Source organism: Manihot esculenta, chromosome 11, assembly GCF_001659605.2.
Source record: "Manihot esculenta cultivar AM560-2 chromosome 11, M.esculenta_v8, whole genome shotgun sequence".
NCBI lineage: Eukaryota > Viridiplantae > Streptophyta > Magnoliopsida > Malpighiales > Euphorbiaceae > Manihot > Manihot esculenta.
Window position 1 is genome coordinate 2394510 of NC_035171.2, and position 18785 is coordinate 2413294.

Here is an 18785-nt window from a genome sequence, read left to right on the forward strand (position 1 = left end):
AATTTGCAAGTTTCAAGATTTGAATTACAGCCGAGGTGCTTCTGTGAAGAGCCACGCATTTCAAGGCATTATCCGCCAGGAATTCTTCCAGATATTTAATCCAGAATCTGGAAGCTGTCACCTGAGAAAAAAATTTGATCCCATTGATCTTCTCACTAGTTATGTCCTAGTGCTGACTCTATATGCTGATGATTCGGACTGATTCATACTGCCAAGGATCTGAAACATAAGGATTCAATTTCAGAAGTTGGGATGTGGGAACAATATTACCCTTCCTGTTCCTCCTGAATTCCCAACTTTAGAGAAAAGGCGACGGCTTTAGATCACAACTCATTATTCTCGTCACTGAAGTTATCTGAGAGCAAGCCAATTGTGTGGAAAACAGATTTGGGGGTACTTTCTTAACATTTGTTTAACAGTAACATGCATGATTACGAAAATTTTCAGATTATCTATGTGATTCTACCTTGTTGCTGGCAAATCTTTGATCATTGCTATTTTTGAGGAAATATACAACAGAACTATGCAATTCCTTGTCAACCACAGTTAACAATTCTGGAATTTAGCTTGGGATGCCAAAAACTAAACACAGGGAAGCAGGAAGGTCATTGCAGCAAAGCAAAGCCATGAAGAAGTGTATCAACTTGAAGTGAGCTTTTAGCCTTTAGTCGTGCTAGATGCATATACATGGCATCCATCGGAGCAAAGAAGTATAAATACCTGTATTGTTCAAGCCATCGGCACAATTTGGAGAGCTACGACACAACTCGATACATTCGTTGATCAAGAACCTCACACTGGAGAGGCAAAAGGATGATCTACAAAATTGAACAATGTAAATCTTCCCCAACCTTTCAGTCCAAATTTACATAGCTGCAAGTATAGTTTTGGCACGGTGGATATCGAAAACACAGGCAATATGGCATTCGGATGCACTTGCTACAGTACACACTAGTTTCTATTCTTTTACACACACACACATATATCAAGTCCATGAGAAAAAGGAATGGACCAAGCTATGTATTTCCATTAGATGTACGACTCTAATATATAGTTATATGAATTTAAGCTAGATGGTGATTGAACCTCGATTAAAATTTGCTCTTGAACTTCCTTTGAGCTTTCAAGTCCACCACAATAACTGAGATATTATCCTTGCTTCCTTTTTGCATAGCAAGCATTGATAGATAATCAGCTGCTGCTTGAGATGCTGGATCAATTCCATTGCCCCTTTCAGGAAGAGACGTTACTCCATTCTTTTTGTGCCAGAGCAAAATCCGTTTTCGCGCCGCTTCACAGGCTTCATCATTTGTCATCACATCCCATAACCCATCACTGGCTAAAATAAGACATTCATCATCTCTAGCTCGGGGAACAAACATGACCTCGGGTTCTGGAATAATCCATGGTTTCAAGTATCTATCACCTGTGAGACACAGACAAGGAAGCAGTAAGACCAAAGTCAGTGCTGTATTCCTCTATGATTTATCTTTAGATATAGTTAGAAACGAAGTCATTATTTGCAGAAATGCTCATAAAAAATGGGCATAAATGTGTTCAAACAACGCAAGAACATAAAACATAAAAAGCAATAATCCAGATTTTTATTTTTCTTAGATTTTTAACTTGCATCTTGGTGTTTTTAGCAGCAGGCAGCAAGTTCTTTAAACAAGCAGGCACAATACATTGTTGCTTCAATTTAAACAGAATTAAAATCTGTACCAAAAATGAGAACGCATACCAATTGACCTAGACATAGCAAGAACACCAAAAACTCGATGCCCATTCCACTGAATCACCTTCCCTCCAGAAGCCTCTATCCTTGCGTACTCATCTTCTCTGTTTGGCTGGAAAAAGTAGAAATAAATAATAAACAATGATGATACAAAGGCATTAAAACCATGTTAATGCATACAACAATGTAAAAGCACAAGCGTTACTTTATGATCAACTGACAATGCCATTGATTCCTTTCCCCGATAAAGCACTGCTCTTGAATCTCCACAATTTGCAACTATGATGTGGGATGAACAGACCAAGGCAACCACAGCTGTAGATCCAACTGTTTCTGGGGCCACGGGCTCAGAAGTAGCATCAGAAGCATCTTCATGGCCTTCATCAGTACCACTGGTACCTTTTCCTCCAATCTCATCATCAACTTTAAGAAAGCAACTAGTGAAGGCTTTCTCCCACTGCGCCTGCTGATTTCCTTCCATGCTTATATCACTTGAATCATTTTTAACATTTCCAATCTCCTCAGTCAATGCCAAATGGATTCGGTCACGACAATAGTTAGCAACCTGCAGGAGATCCCTCCAAATTATGCATGCATATAAAAAACTATGCACATTACCGACCATATGAACATCAAAAATCATAAAAGCTTTGACTACATAAATACAAAGTCCAGAGTTTTTCTTTGGTTATTTGGAAAACAAATGAGGTTGCAGATTGTGAAGAAGAACCCCATGTTTGCAATAGTAGCAAGTTAAAAATTCAAATGTTAAGCTAGAAATGGCTTCAAATTTAATGAGATACTTGCATCAATAATACATTCATCAAAAAGACTCGCTAGGCATGCCCAATCCATAACTTTCACAATTTAGCATTCTTAGATCCTATCAATGAATTGCAACTGGTTTGCAAATACAACAATATCCTATTCGACGAGACTAAAATGAATATCTAGCTATATAGATGTACCTGAGCACCCCCATGGCCATCATAAACACCGAAAAAATGAGTCGTTAGATGGGTCAAATTCTCACTTAATCCATCAACAACGCGATCACCAATGAGCATCTTGATAGGAATTTTGACAAAGCGAGGAACAGCTGCAACAGCATCTTCCATTTCTGGTCTTCTGCCACAAATTGATACAGAACCCCAAAGAGGTATGCAATCAAGCTCAAACACACTCCGTGTAGTTCCTTTGCTAAGATTCTTTTCACTGGGCAACTTAAGAACCACCGCAGATGCCCTTAAATCAGAGCCATCTGAGACATCTGTGTTTGGGCTTACTGCTGCAATGAGGAGTTTAGCCGTGGGAACCTCCACCTCATCAGATGACTCCACAATAATAGCCTTGGCAATGAGTTGGCTATCTTCAATCTCAACAGATTTTGGCAAGCTTATTTCTGATCCTGCCTCCAATGCCAACAACTCCTCAGTCGTTATTCCATTATTGTCTTCGACAACTGACAATACTTCATCTTCATCACTTTCCTGAATCACAGTATCAGTCATAATTGATATCTTTCCATTCTCCGGCAATATCTTCAATGAATCATTTCCTCCAACACCATTACTTGGTGCAGATAAGGCGGCTAAGTCCACCACATTCCCAGCGTAGTCAGAGCTTCCACAGCTTGCAGGAACAGTCTCATCAGGCACCACATTAACAGGACCAGACAATAAGCTTACAGTGTCTGTTACTAATTTCAACCGGGTAATTTCCACATGGGTCGCATTACCAGAGTTATCACATATAGAGTTACCTAAACTAAGCGTCATTGCAACAGCTGGGGACATCTCTTCCATCAATTCCACTCTCAGTGTCCAATTAACAGCCCTAACTATCTCTTATCTTTTTTCACACGATCCGCCAATTTTCATCCTCCTCATTTCCTCTCACCATTAAACTTGAGTTAAAGTACGCAGGTTCAAACAATTCCTCTTCCATCCTACGACATCTCAATGACCCACCAGTACTTTTTCATCAAGGAGAAATACAGAGAACAAAATATATATTTCAAGGTCCAATCAGAGATGGGCAAGCTGTTAAGCACAAGGAGAATTGAGAACTAGTTATCAGATCTGGTAAGGAAACAATGGATCTGACCTTCTAATTATCAGATATTTCAAGTCTCCGCAGGTAGTCTAAGTTATCCTCAGAACTCCAGAACTTATCAAATTCCTTTCACCTTTTTTTCCAGAAATTACTAACCACAGGATACCCAAATCCTATCCCCAACACCTACCCTAAAACACATAAACCACAAATGAAAACAACTAATAAAATCAAGCTTTCATCATTTACCCACAAGAATAGACAGCTGAAACAGTCATGAGAAACAACTTCGGAAAAAGTAAAACCAACCCAGATAATCACAAGAAGACCCAAAAAGTTGAAACCTTTTTTCACCTAAAACTTGTGTTCCCTGGATCTAAGGCAACCCATTTGAGCTGGGTATTGTCTTATCTGATCTTGAGAGCCTCAAACAATTAATGGGGGTGAAAAGAATCACAGCTGCTCAAAAAAAAAAAAAAGAAGAATTCTTGAAGGGTAGAGCTTACCCGTTTGAAACAGAGGAGATTCAACAGAGACCAGGACCCTGAAAATATGGGAAGTTAGCCTCTTCACCTAGATTTTTTTGCTCTTTAATTTCAGGCAAGGAGGCTTGTGAGAAAGAATAGAAGAGGAATAAGAGAGAGAATATAAGTGGAAAATTTAAAAAAAAAAAATGGTGTCTTTATTATTGTTGTTGTTTTAGAATGAACTCCTAAAAGGGACACGTATGCCTGTAATTATCTTGAATGATTTAAGGGTAAGGGGTGGTTTCAATGTCTGTGAGAGACAGAAGATGCACAGTTGAGGAGGATAGTGTTTACATAAGGACAACTACTAATGGATTTTTCATAAGCCAAACTTTGAGGAAAGACACGTGTCCCCTCCACTGAAAAGTCCACTGCTTTGCAATAATGCCTCTGTACCCATGTGGTACTACCTGCTTATTATATTAGAATCTGTAGGAGATCCTCTTCTCCCCACTCCCTTTTTTCTGAAAAAAGTTTATTTTTTTAATTAACTTATTAATTTCAGTGATTATTATTATTGTAATAAAAAAGGAAATAAAGCTATGAATTGTTAGGACAAGAGGAATTATGGTTCTTTCTTTCCTTAAACGTAACTAATTAATTTCCATGTCACTAAAAGAGATTTTTGCCATATTTATTCTTTATTTTAAAATTATTATTATTTTTTCACTATAATAATATATAAATTAACTATTACAATTTTATATTATTTTTAAAATATTTTTTTAATATTTAATAAAATTTAATATATTTAAATCTAATATAATTAAAAAATTAATAAAAAAATATATTTTTTAATATATATATATAAAATAAAATTTCAAGTAATATTTAGTTATTTGTGATACTTTTGTATTATAATAAAAAATTTTGAAAAATTTCACGTGCTTAATCTCATAAATATATTTGAGTAAATTTAAAAAATTTTATATTTTACTTTTTAATTTTTATTTTAAAAAAAATAAATAAACAAACATTGTGGTGTGAATCAATTATAAAAATTTATTTTATTAAATATTATAGACATTGGGGGAGAGCATAAATCCGTCTGAATCAAAAAACCGAACCGAATCGATTAATTTCGATTTAATGGTTCGGTTAAAGGTTCGATTCGGTTCGATTCGTATTTTTCAATTTATTCGATTTTCAGTTCGATTTGATTTAAACGTATTAAATAATCAAAAAACCGAAAAACTAATTTTATACATAGAAATATTGATTTTATATATATTTTTAAATTTTATATGGATTTTTATAAATTTTTTAAGTATTATTATTATTATGTATTCAAATAATATTTATTGATAAATTTATGTGAAATATTTATTAAATTATTCTACTGAAATTAAAAGTAAAAAATTAAAAAAATTATAAATTTCTATTTGAATCGAACTTAATCGATTTTTATCGATTCGATTTGATTTGATTATATTTTTATAATTAATTTTTTTAATTTTTAATATTTTTATATTTTAATTTTTGATTTTTTTGATTCAATTCGATTCGAAACCGACCTGACCGATTTCACAGCATATAATTTATTACCCTCTCAAATATTAAATTAAAATAAAATATTTTATTATATTAATAATAAATACAAGCAATAATTATTCTAACTTTTCTTTTTTTCCAATCACATGTTTCCCATTGAAAAGTAGGAACGTGGACGTATAGGAGTAGTAGTACTTCAAATCCAAGCTGATAAAAAACGTATGAAAGTAAGTGCATTTATTTTTTAATATTAAAATACTGAAATAATGTAAAAAAAAAACAATTGAAAATGAAAATAAATTTTAAAAAAAATTGAAATGAAAACGTGCTGAAATTTCTATTCAGATAAAGTTTAAATTAAAAGAGAATAGGTCAGAATTGCACCCACAAAAAAAAAAAAAAAAAAAAAAAGAGTAATAAATGATAAATAAATTCTCAAAAAAAGGAATAATAAATAATAAATAAGTAAAAAGAAATTAGATCGTTTTTCCATGAAAGGCCAATAGCCAATAGGAAAAAAGAAGAATAAAAGAATAAAGAATAAAAACAAAGAGCCTCTTTGGTTTGGGCCACTTATTCCTTAAATTCAATCCAAATTAAGCCCATCATCTAAATGGACGGCTACAATTCAAATTCAACTCTAAATATCTCTTTGGTAATAATAATTGTTTTTCAAAAAATTATTTTAGATGACATTAAAAAAAACATTTTGTCATTTTGATGATTATTTAACTTTTAATCTATTTTTAATACTTTTAAATAAATAAACAAATCAAACTAATTAATATTAGAATTGATCAATTTTAAAAATCTACAACTTATAAATTTTATTTATTATAAATCAATTAAATCAAACTAATAATTTTATTATTGTGAATTCAAATATTATTAAATCTCACATCGATTCGAGTAGGAATATATGTTCTTATAAGAGTCTGAAATACTCCTCCCTTTTAAATTAATTTCTGTGCGAGTTAAATTTATTTTAAATTTAATATAGTATTAGAATATATTTGCTGTATGAAATACATCTATCTTTAAATCTGAATTTATGATAATTTATTTATCACCCTAAATAAATCTAACCTACAAGAATGACTAAAAATGCCGCTAAAATTTATCAGAATGTCTTATATTCATTTTATATATTTTTTTATAGTATCAAAATATCTTCAACGATACTGTGTGTTTCTTAAATATTTTATCGTTTCAGTGGAGATAGAGATAACATATCTCTTATAAGAGTTATAGACATTTCTCTCTTAAATTAGCTTTTGACGCGAAAGAAGTCTAATTCAAATTTAATAAATTTCACCATTTACAACTATTATTCATTCTGTACTCACGGCTTATTGATCATCGGTTAAATAAATAATAAAAAAAAGTAGGGTGTGAAGAATGAAAAAACACCACAAACTCCTAAGTCTAATATGGGTAAAAGGTGGTAAACTAATGTTAGTTGAATTCTTTATCTTCCATATTTAGTAAAAGCTTCAACAAACAAGGAAGCTAAAATCTTTGGCAACCCTTCATTGTTTCATTGTCCATATGCAACTTGCAGCCTCCGATCATTTGGCTTGGCGACGGTATAACCCACCGGTGGATGCATTGGTGAGATGTTGATAATAATATTATATTCTTTGTAATATTTGAACGTGGAAATTTTTATAACCAGCATGCATGCAGCCTATCTAACTATGAATCTCGGACGTGGCTTTTGTCTGGTCAGAAATGAAGGGCGCCGATGAGGAGCATCAGGGCATTACAGCCGTCGCCATTGATGCAGACAAGAACAGCCAATCCGCCGTCAAATGGGCTGTGGAAAATCTTGTTCATGGAAATAATCCTTATTGCGTCTTTATTCATGTTCAATGCAAAACCACGCGACATGGTTTGGATTCTTTCTTCTTCTTCTTCTTAATGTCATCACCAGAAATCTCATCTTTTTATCCTATTATCATCTTCTTCTTTTTTTTATGCAATTTGTGGAGGTTCATTAGATGGCAACATCTTTGTAATTTGTATTAATATGGGAATTTGCAGGAGAACATTTGGGAAATTTAACCAGGGAAGGTCGCGCACCAAATCAGCAAGAATTGCAGCAGCTCTTCCTTCACTATCGAGGATTTTGTGCTCGTAGAGGAGTAAGTAAATTAGTTTTTGTATGGGGCATGCATCAGAGACAGTGCCAACTTTTCCATAATTACCTTATATCTAATTCATGTGAATACTGATGGTTTTTTACTTGACATTGGGGATTTCAGATTGAAACCAAGGAAGTAGTTATCCATGATAGTGATGTTCCAAATGCTCTTATTGATTATATTGTTCATAACAAAATTCGCAATATTGTTCTTGGCGCAGCACAAAGGAATGCTCTCATGAGGTCTCTTTCTCTTCCTTTAAAATTTATTAATATATGTTGTCCATTTGCTTTTCAAGAATGATTTAAGCCTATAATCAGTGGTTCAACACTCTTTTTTGGGACGAGAGTTCACTCAAATTCTCAATGTTTTATTTATTTATTCATTTATTTTTGTCTCATTTGCTTTAGGAAATTTAAGAACGCAGATGTTCCTTCTACTTTACTCAAAATTGCACCAGAATCTTGTGCAGTATATGTAATAGCAAAAGGAAAAGTTCAGACTTTCCGCTTAGCACGTCGACCTCTTCATGCACCAACTATTTCTACACACTCAACTGGCTCTGCACACTTGGCAGGTTCTGCACATTCTGCAGCTTCCGCACACTCAGCTACTTCTGCACACTCTGCCGGTTCAACATATTCAACTAGTCTCATACTTTCTCCCCTGAGACATCATTCACCTTCTCCTCCTTTTACTCCGAGTAGCAATGCCAGTAGTACATCTACTTCCAGGCAAGAAAATCACTGGGATGTACCAATAGAAAGCATGCACCCCAAGTTATCTTCACAGTAAGTTTTGGAACACTGTTGCCTGATGGGGTTTGAGCTCGAGAGCTTCCAGCTCTGGGGACTTTAGTAAGTGGTATATAGCTCATATTTTAATCTACCAAGCATTTGAATCTCTTGTATGCAGAGTCAGTTTTTGTGATAGTTGGAAAAGTGATGGTTCCAGAAAAGCTTTTTTAAATCAAAATAGCTATAAAGACAAGTATACATTTCGATTCAACGGAAATTCACTCGTTGCATCGCCAAGCATTCGCTCCCCAGAAAGCTTATTGAATAGAGATTTCATGTCAAATAGTGAATTTTCAGGGCCAGAAAGTTTCGTGTCAGCCAACACATCATTTGATAATTTTGAATATTCCGCATCTGAAAATTCTAAGAGCTCCAACTCCTCACAACTTGCAGTGAGTATAGTAAATTAATTGAAGTATAAAACTTTACACTGCAGTTATTGAAATTAACTCCATTCTTTGTTACAGATATTAGACGCAGAAATGGCGAGATTGAAGCTCGAGCTGCAGCAATCTATGGAACTGTTTAATTCAGTTACCAAAGAGGCTGTTTTGGCCAAGAATATGGTAATATCAGATAACTATATGTATCTATGCTTGGCTGCATGGCACTAACTTTTTTTCTTTTTATGTTTGTTCCCAAGGTAAGGGAGCTTCATCGGCTTCAGACATTAGATAGACAAGATGTAGATGAAGAACCAATCAATGAAGGGGCTGAATTATCTTTAATAGAAATGGATAAGCAGAAAACGGTTGCCAAAGAAGCAGTGCAAAAAGCTAAACGGATAGCAGCAGAACTAGTAGCAGAAAAGAAGGTCCATCATGAAGCAGAAGAGAGGAAGAAAACATTGGAATCAATGGAAAACAATGATTTTAGTTGCAGAAGATATACCATTCATGATATAGAAATTGCAACGAATCACTTTTCAGCATCCCATAAGATTGGTGAAGGTGGATATGGCCCTGTTTTTAAAGGTGTTCTTAATCATATTAATGTTGCCATCAAGGTCTTGAGGCCTGACTTGTCACAGGGTCAGAAACAATTCCGGCAGGAGGTAATGTGTTCCTTATAAAGTCTCGACTGCTTGTTAGACTTGGCCCATTTTCTCAACACATTCGTTCTTTTTATGTGTGTTTAACAGGTTGAGGTTTTAAGCAACATGAGACATCCAAACATGGTTATCTTGCTCGGAGCGTGCCCAGAGTATGGATGCCTTGTTTATGAATTCATGGAAAATGGAAGCCTGGAAGATCGCCTCTGCAGGAAAGATAATACTCCTCCAATTCCCTGGAGGACCAGATTTAAAATAGCTTTTGAAATCGCCACAGCCCTCCTTTTCCTTCATGAAACAAAACCAGAACCTCTAGTACATCGTGACTTGAAGCCTGGAAACATTCTGTTAGATCCTAACCTTGTGAGCAAAATTGCTGATGTGGGTTTGGCCAGGCTCCTTCCACCATCTGTGGCAAATGATGTTACTCAGTACCGCATGACAGCAGCAGCTGGTACATTTTACTATATTGATCCAGAGTATCAGCAAACAGGAATGCTGAGTGTTAAGTCAGATTTATTTTCATTTGGTGTTGTGTTGTTGCAATTACTTACAGCAAGACCTCCAATGGGATTGTGCTACCAAATTCAAGATGCTATTGACAATGGAAATTTCCCAGATATGCTTGACAAATCAGTAAGAGATTGGCCTGTAAAAGAGGCTCTATCGCTTGCAAAACTAGCAGTGCAGTGTTGTGAGTTGAGGAAAAGGGATAGGCCAGAGCTTGCTACTGTTGTTTGGCCTGAGCTAAAGAGGCTGAGAGATTTTGCCCTGTTTAGTGAAGTTGAACGTGAGACAGTCATACCACTATACGGTCCTAATGATTTAATTTCACCCACAAGATCTCACAGGTAAGGTTAGTTTTTTCACTATTTTTTCATATTGTTGATAACAACTTTAGAATTGCATACAGCTTGAATTTTAGATATATTTTTCATGGGTCATGAGAGTTTCAAGAAAAATAATAGGATTAGGATTTGGGAATTTTGAAAGATATAGAGGAACTTTAATATCTATTTTACCTATAGATGTAAATCTTATGATCCAACTCCATTTCTTATTATCTCTTATACTGTGATATGCGATTGCGAGTATGATGGTTATTGATGGTTTGGACCTGGAATTGCTTACTTTATGAAAGTCTCCTGAAATACTTAGCTATAATGTTTATCATGCAAAATCAGGCAATCCTGAAGTGAAAATGGAAATACATTCTGATGGCAGAAATATCTCAGGACAATAAGCAGGCAGAGGGGCTTTAATAACAGTCTTTGGGAAGCTCAGCATTGATCATCATGGAGGAAAACCAACGTTGAAAGATCAAACCTGCAGATGGGATTCAAAGCTTGGTGATCTCAGTTCAAAAGCTGCCGTTTTCTGATCATTTTTTTAGGAGCTAAACGTTTTGCAGAATGGACCTGAAACTTGCAGTAGATGATACCCTGTAGGATACATTCTTGAAAACAAGCTATGTTTCTGCAATTTTTTCATTTTTCTTTTGAGGATTTGTTTGTTCAATTTCCCCCCCCTTTTTTTTTTAATTTGAGAAATAGGATATTTTGGTATGAGTTTAATTTGAGAAAAGATTAATAATTATAATGTTTATATGAAAAAATAATTAAATTTAATAAAATAATTAACAGTAAGATATAGTTAAATCAATTGCATAATTCATGATATATTTATTAAAAAAGTTGAGCTAATTGAAAATATGTCAATTTTTCTCAAAATTTACTATGAAAAGAATAAAAATAAAAGCAGTAAAGCACACAGGCAAAGCTTGGCGCAATAAGCTTTCCATTGTCAAAACCTCAGACAAAGCTCAAAGCTTTCTGCAACTGCAACCGAATCCCACTTGCCTCTGAACCTAGCCCCATCCTTAATGGCTCGCTCTGGCCCAGATCACGAGCTCAACCACACAGAATCCTCACAGACCCGCCTCTACAACCCCTACCAAGACTTGAACGTTCCAATCCAGACCCTCTACCAGCTTCCAACCTCTCCGGAGTTCCTATTCACGGAAGAATCTCTCCGTCAGCGCCGCTCCTGGGGCGAAAACCTCACCTTTTACACCGGTTCTGCCTATATCTCCGCCTCTATCGGTGGCGGTTCCATCGGGTTTTTCTCTGCCCTCAAATCCTTCGAACCCACTGATACTTTGAAGCTGAAGGTGAATAGGATTCTGAACTCGTCGGGCCACTCCGGGCGAGTCTGGGGAAATCGGATCGGAGTGGTGGGTTTGATATATGCCATGACGGAGAGTGGAATCGTGGCGATAACGGATAGGGACGATGTTTGGACCAGCATGGCTGCGGGGCTTGGAACAGGGGCTGTGTGCAGAGCGGCGAGAGGAGTGAGGTCGGCTGCGGTAGCTGGTGCATTGGGAGGGGTGGTGGCTGGGGCTGCGGTGGCGGGGAAGCAGACATTGAAGAGGTATGCAATGATATAAAGTACAGAGAGACAGCTTGCAAATTGAGTTTAGGACATCAGTTCTTATTTGTTTTTACGTTTACAAGTTCTCTCTGTTCAATTGTTTATAGTGAATTTGTTAGCCATATAATGGTAAAGTTGATTGCAAAATTCATGAAGGTTATAAGAACGTTGTAATCTGAAACTACTGAAGTTCATGTCATGTAAATGGAAATACCTTATTGTCTTGGTGAAAATTTTCAACTTGCAATGATTGTGAAAGAGGGAAGCCAATGAGGAAACAACTATCTGATGAACAAAGACTCTGAGAGATCAAACTTGATGGTAGTAGTTGAATGTTTTGAGCAATTGCAGATGTAAGAAAGTTAGATGTAAAAGAAAGCATGAGACGTATCTGTTTCATGCACACTTTCTCCCATTAAATTATAATTAGTCTATACAATAAAATTAATAGACAAGTTAGCGAAATTTGACGAGAGATCTTTTAATTGAGTTTCCAAGACCACATGGTCTAACTAATTGGTTTCGCTGGACTAAATAATAAATTTTTCAAATCATAATAACAGAAATTACAGTCAATGGTAAAAACTAAAGATTACAATTATACACGAGACCATACAGTAGATCAAAGCTTTGAACTGAGAATTATATTATTATTATTATTATCACTTGCCACCATTTTATGATGGGATGATGACTAGCACAAGGAAATCTATTCAATGAAAGGTATAACCTTCGCAAAAGGGAACTGTTATTACACTCTGCAAAAGCAAAATTGAGTGAGTTTGCTTTGCGTTTGAATACCTCAAAAGAACCCAATACTTTTATTCTACCCAACCACTGCTTCCTATGCAATGACTGATGGCAAAAAAAACAAATGCAGCTCAACGATTGCAACTGCAAGGAAAGTTATACAAAGAAACGACAGAAACAGCCACTAATTGATTCACAGTAACATTGATTCAGGATTCTCAATGTAGCCCTTGAAAGCTTTTAGCCATTCAGCACCAATTGCACCTGAATAGAACGTGTAATCACAAGTGTTATGTCTGATAATGAAGCTAGACACTGGATAGTTAAAGCGCGTAGAAGAATTGCACTAGAGTTACCTACCATCTATGACACGATGATCACAACTTAAGGTTACTGACAAAAAGGAGGCGAATTTGAACTCATCAGAACCCGAACCAGGAACAACTCTCTTCTCAGCTGCTCTCAGACAATCACAAAGATGAGAATATATATTGCAAGAAGGTAACTTAGATTCAAACGTGTAATTTAGTTTGTCTTACCAGAGCCAACTGCGAGAATGCCCGACTGAGGAGGATTAACAATGGCACAGAATTGCTTGATGCCAAATGGCCCTCCCAAATTTGACACGGTAAATGTGCCCCCCTGCAAAGAGTAAAACACAAATGCATATAAATTCATTTTAAGACATAAACATCCAGAAAGCTAGCTGGCAAAGATGGATAATTCTCACCTCATAATCTTCTGGTTTCAAGCTATTCTCTCTGGCTTTTTGGGCCAAATGCTTGACCTCGTCAGCAATTGTAGACAAACCTTTCTTGTCTGCTTCCTACAAATTTTACACCACAATTTCAAGTCTCAAACTATGATTAGAGCAAAGAATGAAATAGAAGTACTGAACTAGATAACTGCTCACCCTAACAACTGGAACATATAGTCCGTTGTCTGTCTGAACTGCTACATTAATATTCACATTATTATACCTGCATTTAAATTAAAAGAGATCGAATTTCATATTACTGGTTATACAAATTCTCATAATGTCTATTAAATGTGTACTTACTGGCGAATATAGTTATCTGTCCATGAACTGTTGCATTGGGGAACTTTTCTAAGAGCCAAAGCAGCAGCCTGTAATTACAGAATTGTTGAAATTACTCCAAGATCAAACAATAAGGTGCTTCTTCTAAATTAATAGCTTGTGAGAACCTCCACATTCTGATATTTCATGCATTATGAGTATTTCCCAAAACTCCAAGTAATAAAGGCCGTATACCTTGATTACAAGATCATTTACAGATATCCGCTTCCCACCTGAGGCCTCTTGTAATGAATTTAGTTTGCTACGCAAACTACACCAAAAAGAAAGGTTTGAATAATTACCAAGTATCAAGAAAAAGGACAGCACTAAAATAAAGACAGAAACTAAGACTTACCCCTCCAGTTTGTCAACACATGTATCTACAGTTAAATAATAATGAGGAATAGTTTGCTTTGAGAACAATAAGCGTGAAGCTGTAACCTGTCAATTTCATTCGAGAAATGTGTTTCAGAACAACAAAGAGGACCATGGAGACGGCATCAGCTCCATGATTAGCAATGATATTCTAGTCAAAATTGGGAATTTGAGCTTTTATTGACTGAAGACAATTATTAGCATATAAGTGCAGTCCGCAAAATCCAGTAGAAATTAATGGCTGGAAAACAAGAGATGCATAAAAAACGTTTCTATCTAAGTTCCTCCTTCTTAATCAGGTTATTAATAATGATTGGTATTATCACCTTTCTTATTTGAGAATGAGGTATGTCAACATAATCTAATGCAGCAGCTGTTGTGTCCTTGGCCTTAGGTGCTGTTGCTGAAACTTCCTTCCCACGTGATGCTACACCATAAGGAAAAATTGTCAGGAAATTTAGCAACTATTATCTTCAGGTATAAAAATTTTAGCCATCATACCCAAGTAATCTTCAATATCAACCTTTACAATGTGTCCATCAGGGCCTGTTCCTTTAATGCTTGAGAGAGGTACCTATATTTGATATACCCAAAGTGAAGCAACAAAGTCGATTAGAAAAATCACAAGATCAATGACTACATTCTGTCACTGAAAAACAAAGTCGATGTCATACTAACACTGTGATCTTCAGCCAATCTTCTTGCAAGAGGACTAGCAAAAATGCGACTTTCTGAAGGAGTGGTACTGGGCCTCGAAATCTTTGGTTCTTGTGAACTAACTGTTTCCTCAACCTCCTTCTTGGGTGGTGGAGGTGGAGGTGATTTAGAAGCAGGGGGCTCTTTAGCTGCAGCAGCGCCATCTGATGCTGAAGGACTGTAATCCTTAAACATAGGAATATCTTCCTCATCTTCAACAGTAATAGCAATTACCTAAATAAAAAGGCAAAAGAGTAACTGATACAACATATAAATAACACACAAAGTGAAACAAAATCTGAAAAGTGCTCCCTGGCCCCACACCAAGAGGCAAGCCCTCAAATCAGAATAAATCCTTCCATTATCCAGTGCCATACTTAACCAAAAAGGAAAGAGACAAATAGACAAAATAAGATAGAAGAAGCGTATTCAGATTTACAGTTTTTCCTACGACAAGATTTTTGACAATACCTCACCAACTTTAATTTCTTTTGATCCATCCCCTTTTATTATCTTTGCAAGGAAACCTTCTTCCATGCATTCCATCTCAACAGTTGCTTTATCCTTAAAATATCAAATAAGGAAAGGTGTCAATGTTCCATAATGAGCAGAAATGAATTAAAGATGGAATCTGACCACGATTAGTACAGAGCCCTACAGTTTCAACTTCACATAGTACTTCACCAGGTGAAATTTTTTCACCCTCTTTCTTCAACCACCTTGCTATATTACCCTGAAATTCAGAAAATAATCCATTAGCATATGTGACAAGTAATGATGTTTTTATAAGATACAGAAAGGTTCATGCCTCTGTCATTGTGGGTGAGAGAGAAGGCATTCCAATCTCTTGGTGTGGAGGAAGACCTGCCACATGTTTAAGACAGTCAATAAAGCAAAATTTTATTATTAATAATACAATCCACTACTCTCCATTATAAAATTTTCATTCCACTCCACAGGATCTCCACATAATTATCAAGACAATTGTCAAAATTAAATAAAGAAAAGAAAAGACATGTTTGTACTTTAATTCTGTGATAAAACATAATAAAACAAACCAACTTTGAGAGCAAAAGAATTGATAGGATTCATATCAGACTTCTAGAAGAGAAAAGCCCAAGTACTGTAATTCTCAAAATGTAAGCATTTAACAGAAATTAATACCATGCTAGTATGTTTGCATTATGGCTTATATTTTAGAATTCAAGCACATGTTAAAAGGTGACAGATCCATAACACAAGGATTTAGTGTTTGAATTTGAAAGGCAGGTTAGAAAATTGAAAAAGGCAAAAGCAGGAGCAGTGGATGCAATAGGAATTAGAACAATGTATATACACAATATATAGATAAGTGCAAGTACCTGAATCAGACGAATATCCTCTCCTCGACTCTGCTTGTGAACTGACATAGGAAAAGAAAAAGGGAATTATTATAATTGTGGTAAGTAAAACAATAATGGTTGTTGGGGGATTGTGATTACAAAAAAAAAAATACCCAGAAAAATCCTTCATGACTAGCGGTCCACCCAATGGGATCCCAACTTGCATTGCAGTCCTTGAGACATTTTTCCTAGATCCTCCAGACAACAACACCTACAGAACAAGATAGATATCTGTAACCACTTGCCAACTGAATCTAACTTCAATAAAAACAATAAATTATGAAAAAAAGTAGTGAGAAATAGTTGATCCAGGCATAAAATAGGTGACTAGAAAGTACAATAGAAAGGCCCCAGCAACTGATAGCTGTAAATTTGTTGATCAATGAAACAAAGATGCCAGAACTTACAGTGCTATTAGCAGCAGTACTAGAGAACCTCTCTTTTTCTGCAGCTACAAAATGACGATGATGAACCTTACCAATATCTGGGAATAACAAACTTATCTAGTTATTTTATAGCAATGTAAATAAATGTTTATGAAAGTGAGGCAATAATGAGCACCAGAATATCACATATCTTAGGTGACAACAATGAATATATGATGAAACCAAAGCAAGATCAACCATAAGAATCATCAAGAAGCAGATGGTTCCAAAAGTCACAATTTTAGATTATCTAATGGAATATAAAACCCAGAAACAAACAATAAATCATCGCATCTCCCCACTTGTTACTACTCACATATTATTGTAGAGCACCCCAGGATTCACATTCTTAGGAAATCTCATTCACAGCCTTTCCCTTCACAAGAAAAACAATGGGTACAGTACCTGCTATGAGACAACATTTCAATAAAGATTTTGAGACCATCCAATTATCACATGGATGTCCAGCTATACATCTACATGAACGCTTGGATCACATGGAGGACATGAAGAAAAGGAAAATGGCAAATTTACAAAAATACAGGTAGGGACTAGGGAGAAAGAAAGGCATGCCATTTGGAAGAAAGCGGATTTATTACTAGAAATAAACCTTCAACAAATGCCAGCTCATGCAAACACGGACTATTTACATCCATCTATTCACTTAGCAGCAGAACAATTGGTAATATTGTCCTTAGCAAATGTAGGAAAGGCATGAATGTAAAGCATGTTCATCATAGATTAGCAAGCATGGTGACCTCAGTAGCAAAAAAATGGTTGTTAATGGTACAGGAGAGGGATAGCTAAAAACACAGTTATTGAGACTTACGGGCCAGTACCAAAATGGCCTCAAGCTCTGGCACTTACCATCCTTCTCAATGCAGGAGGTTATGACAGTATCATTTGAAACCCAACGAATCAGACAAGCTTGCTCATGCCGAAGCAAGTTGGGAGCATTTCTTAACTGTGAAAAGCGCGAAAGTCAGACAAAATCAAAATTTAAAACAAGAGCAATGTAGTCTGCCATTAATTAAACATCATCAACTTCGTTCTTGAATTATAATACCCATTAAAAAAATCAACGGATTACAACTGAATATTGAGATGGATGCAGTATTCTCGAAATGACCCACTAATACGAATGACACAACAAGTCTTCCACTGAGACTTCCGATGGCCAAATACACATCTAATGCTGACAACACAATTAAAACATAATCATTCAGAAAATGAATCTACACAAACATACATCATTGTTGTAAGTTGTTTACTCATATATGGTGAAATGAAACTGAAAACAGCTAAAAGAAGGCAATTACCAGTGACCCATTATTCTAATAGGCCTCAAAAGAGGATCTAAGTCCACACCAAAAGCTAAAAAGTGAAAGGAAACATCTAACGAAGCAATCAAAACAAGAGAAGCACCTTAAAAAATAAAGAAATTGAAGTAGAAAAAGGTACAAAATGCAGTGATCTCTTATATTACCTTTTTCGAGTGATTGATTATACGAGATGCATAAGCCATGACTCGAAATTGTTCAACTAAGAAGCACAACCTTAAAAATAATTGAAGCAAACCGATGGGAAATGGGAATGTGATGCCAGGAAAACAAGAGAAAATACGAGGCAAAAGCAATATAACTCCTCTGGTTTATCAAACAGAAAATTGAATTTGCTGTCTTAAATTTTTTTTCAAAAGAGGTGAGGGTTTCCAGTATCACACTATTGAACTCAATTTTTGGTTTCCATATAGTCCGTCCTCGTACAGTTGCCTTCTGTATGAACAAATCTGGGCCACAGCTATATGGTGGTGTGCAAGCGGAAATGTCATGAACAAATCTGTACC

At 35.6% G+C, this 18785-nt stretch overlaps 3 protein-coding genes and 1 pseudogene across 5 annotated transcripts; 2 read left to right on the top strand and 2 right to left on the bottom strand.

Annotated features, from left to right (window-relative positions):
* Positions 1-699: 699 nt before the first annotated feature.
* Positions 700-4571, bottom strand: LOC110625811 (annotated as a pseudogene).
* A 2944-nt stretch (positions 4572-7515) lies between these two features.
* On the top strand, positions 7516-11043 carry LOC110626668 (U-box domain-containing protein 34; the record flags this gene model as incomplete). Its single annotated transcript, XM_043961863.1, has 10 exons — positions 7516-7699; positions 7855-7952; positions 8073-8194; positions 8363-8741; positions 8773-9141; positions 9217-9315; positions 9393-9803; positions 9891-10651; positions 10829-10899; positions 10985-11043. Coding segments are annotated over 10 exons (2553 nt in total), but the record flags the coding sequence as incomplete, so codon positions are not given.
* A 525-nt stretch (positions 11044-11568) lies between these two features.
* Positions 11569-12466, top strand: LOC110626077 (mitochondrial import inner membrane translocase subunit TIM23-2). Its single transcript, XM_021771819.2, has one exon. The coding sequence runs from the start codon at positions 11683-11685 to the stop codon at positions 12247-12249; it is 567 nt and encodes a 188-aa protein (XP_021627511.1). The 5' UTR covers positions 11569-11682; the 3' UTR covers positions 12250-12466.
* A 384-nt stretch (positions 12467-12850) lies between these two features.
* LOC110625504 (dihydrolipoyllysine-residue acetyltransferase component 2 of pyruvate dehydrogenase complex, mitochondrial) lies at positions 12851-18708 on the bottom strand. 3 transcript variants are annotated; one of them, XM_021771120.2, is made up of 19 exons: positions 18426-18708; positions 17807-17903; positions 16922-16998; positions 16628-16725; positions 16494-16534; positions 15941-15996; positions 15791-15865; positions 15604-15696; positions 15115-15366; positions 14938-15010; positions 14763-14863; positions 14417-14502; positions 14257-14332; positions 14044-14111; positions 13897-13963; positions 13714-13809; positions 13523-13625; positions 13344-13439; positions 12851-13247 (listed from the first exon to the last, which is right to left on the bottom strand). In XM_021771120.2, exons 1-19 carry the CDS (start codon positions 18462-18464, stop codon positions 13177-13179), a joined length of 1665 nt encoding a protein of 554 aa, XP_021626812.1. In that variant the 5' UTR covers positions 18465-18708; the 3' UTR covers positions 12851-13176. The 3 variants fall into 3 exon arrangements, with proteins under 3 accessions (XP_021626812.1, XP_043817945.1, XP_043817946.1); XM_043962010.1 differs by lacking the exon at positions 17807-17903 and having other exon boundaries at positions 18426-18707; XM_043962011.1 differs by lacking the exons at positions 17807-17903; positions 18426-18708 and adding an exon at positions 17256-17317.
* Positions 18709-18785: the final 77 nt, after the last annotated feature.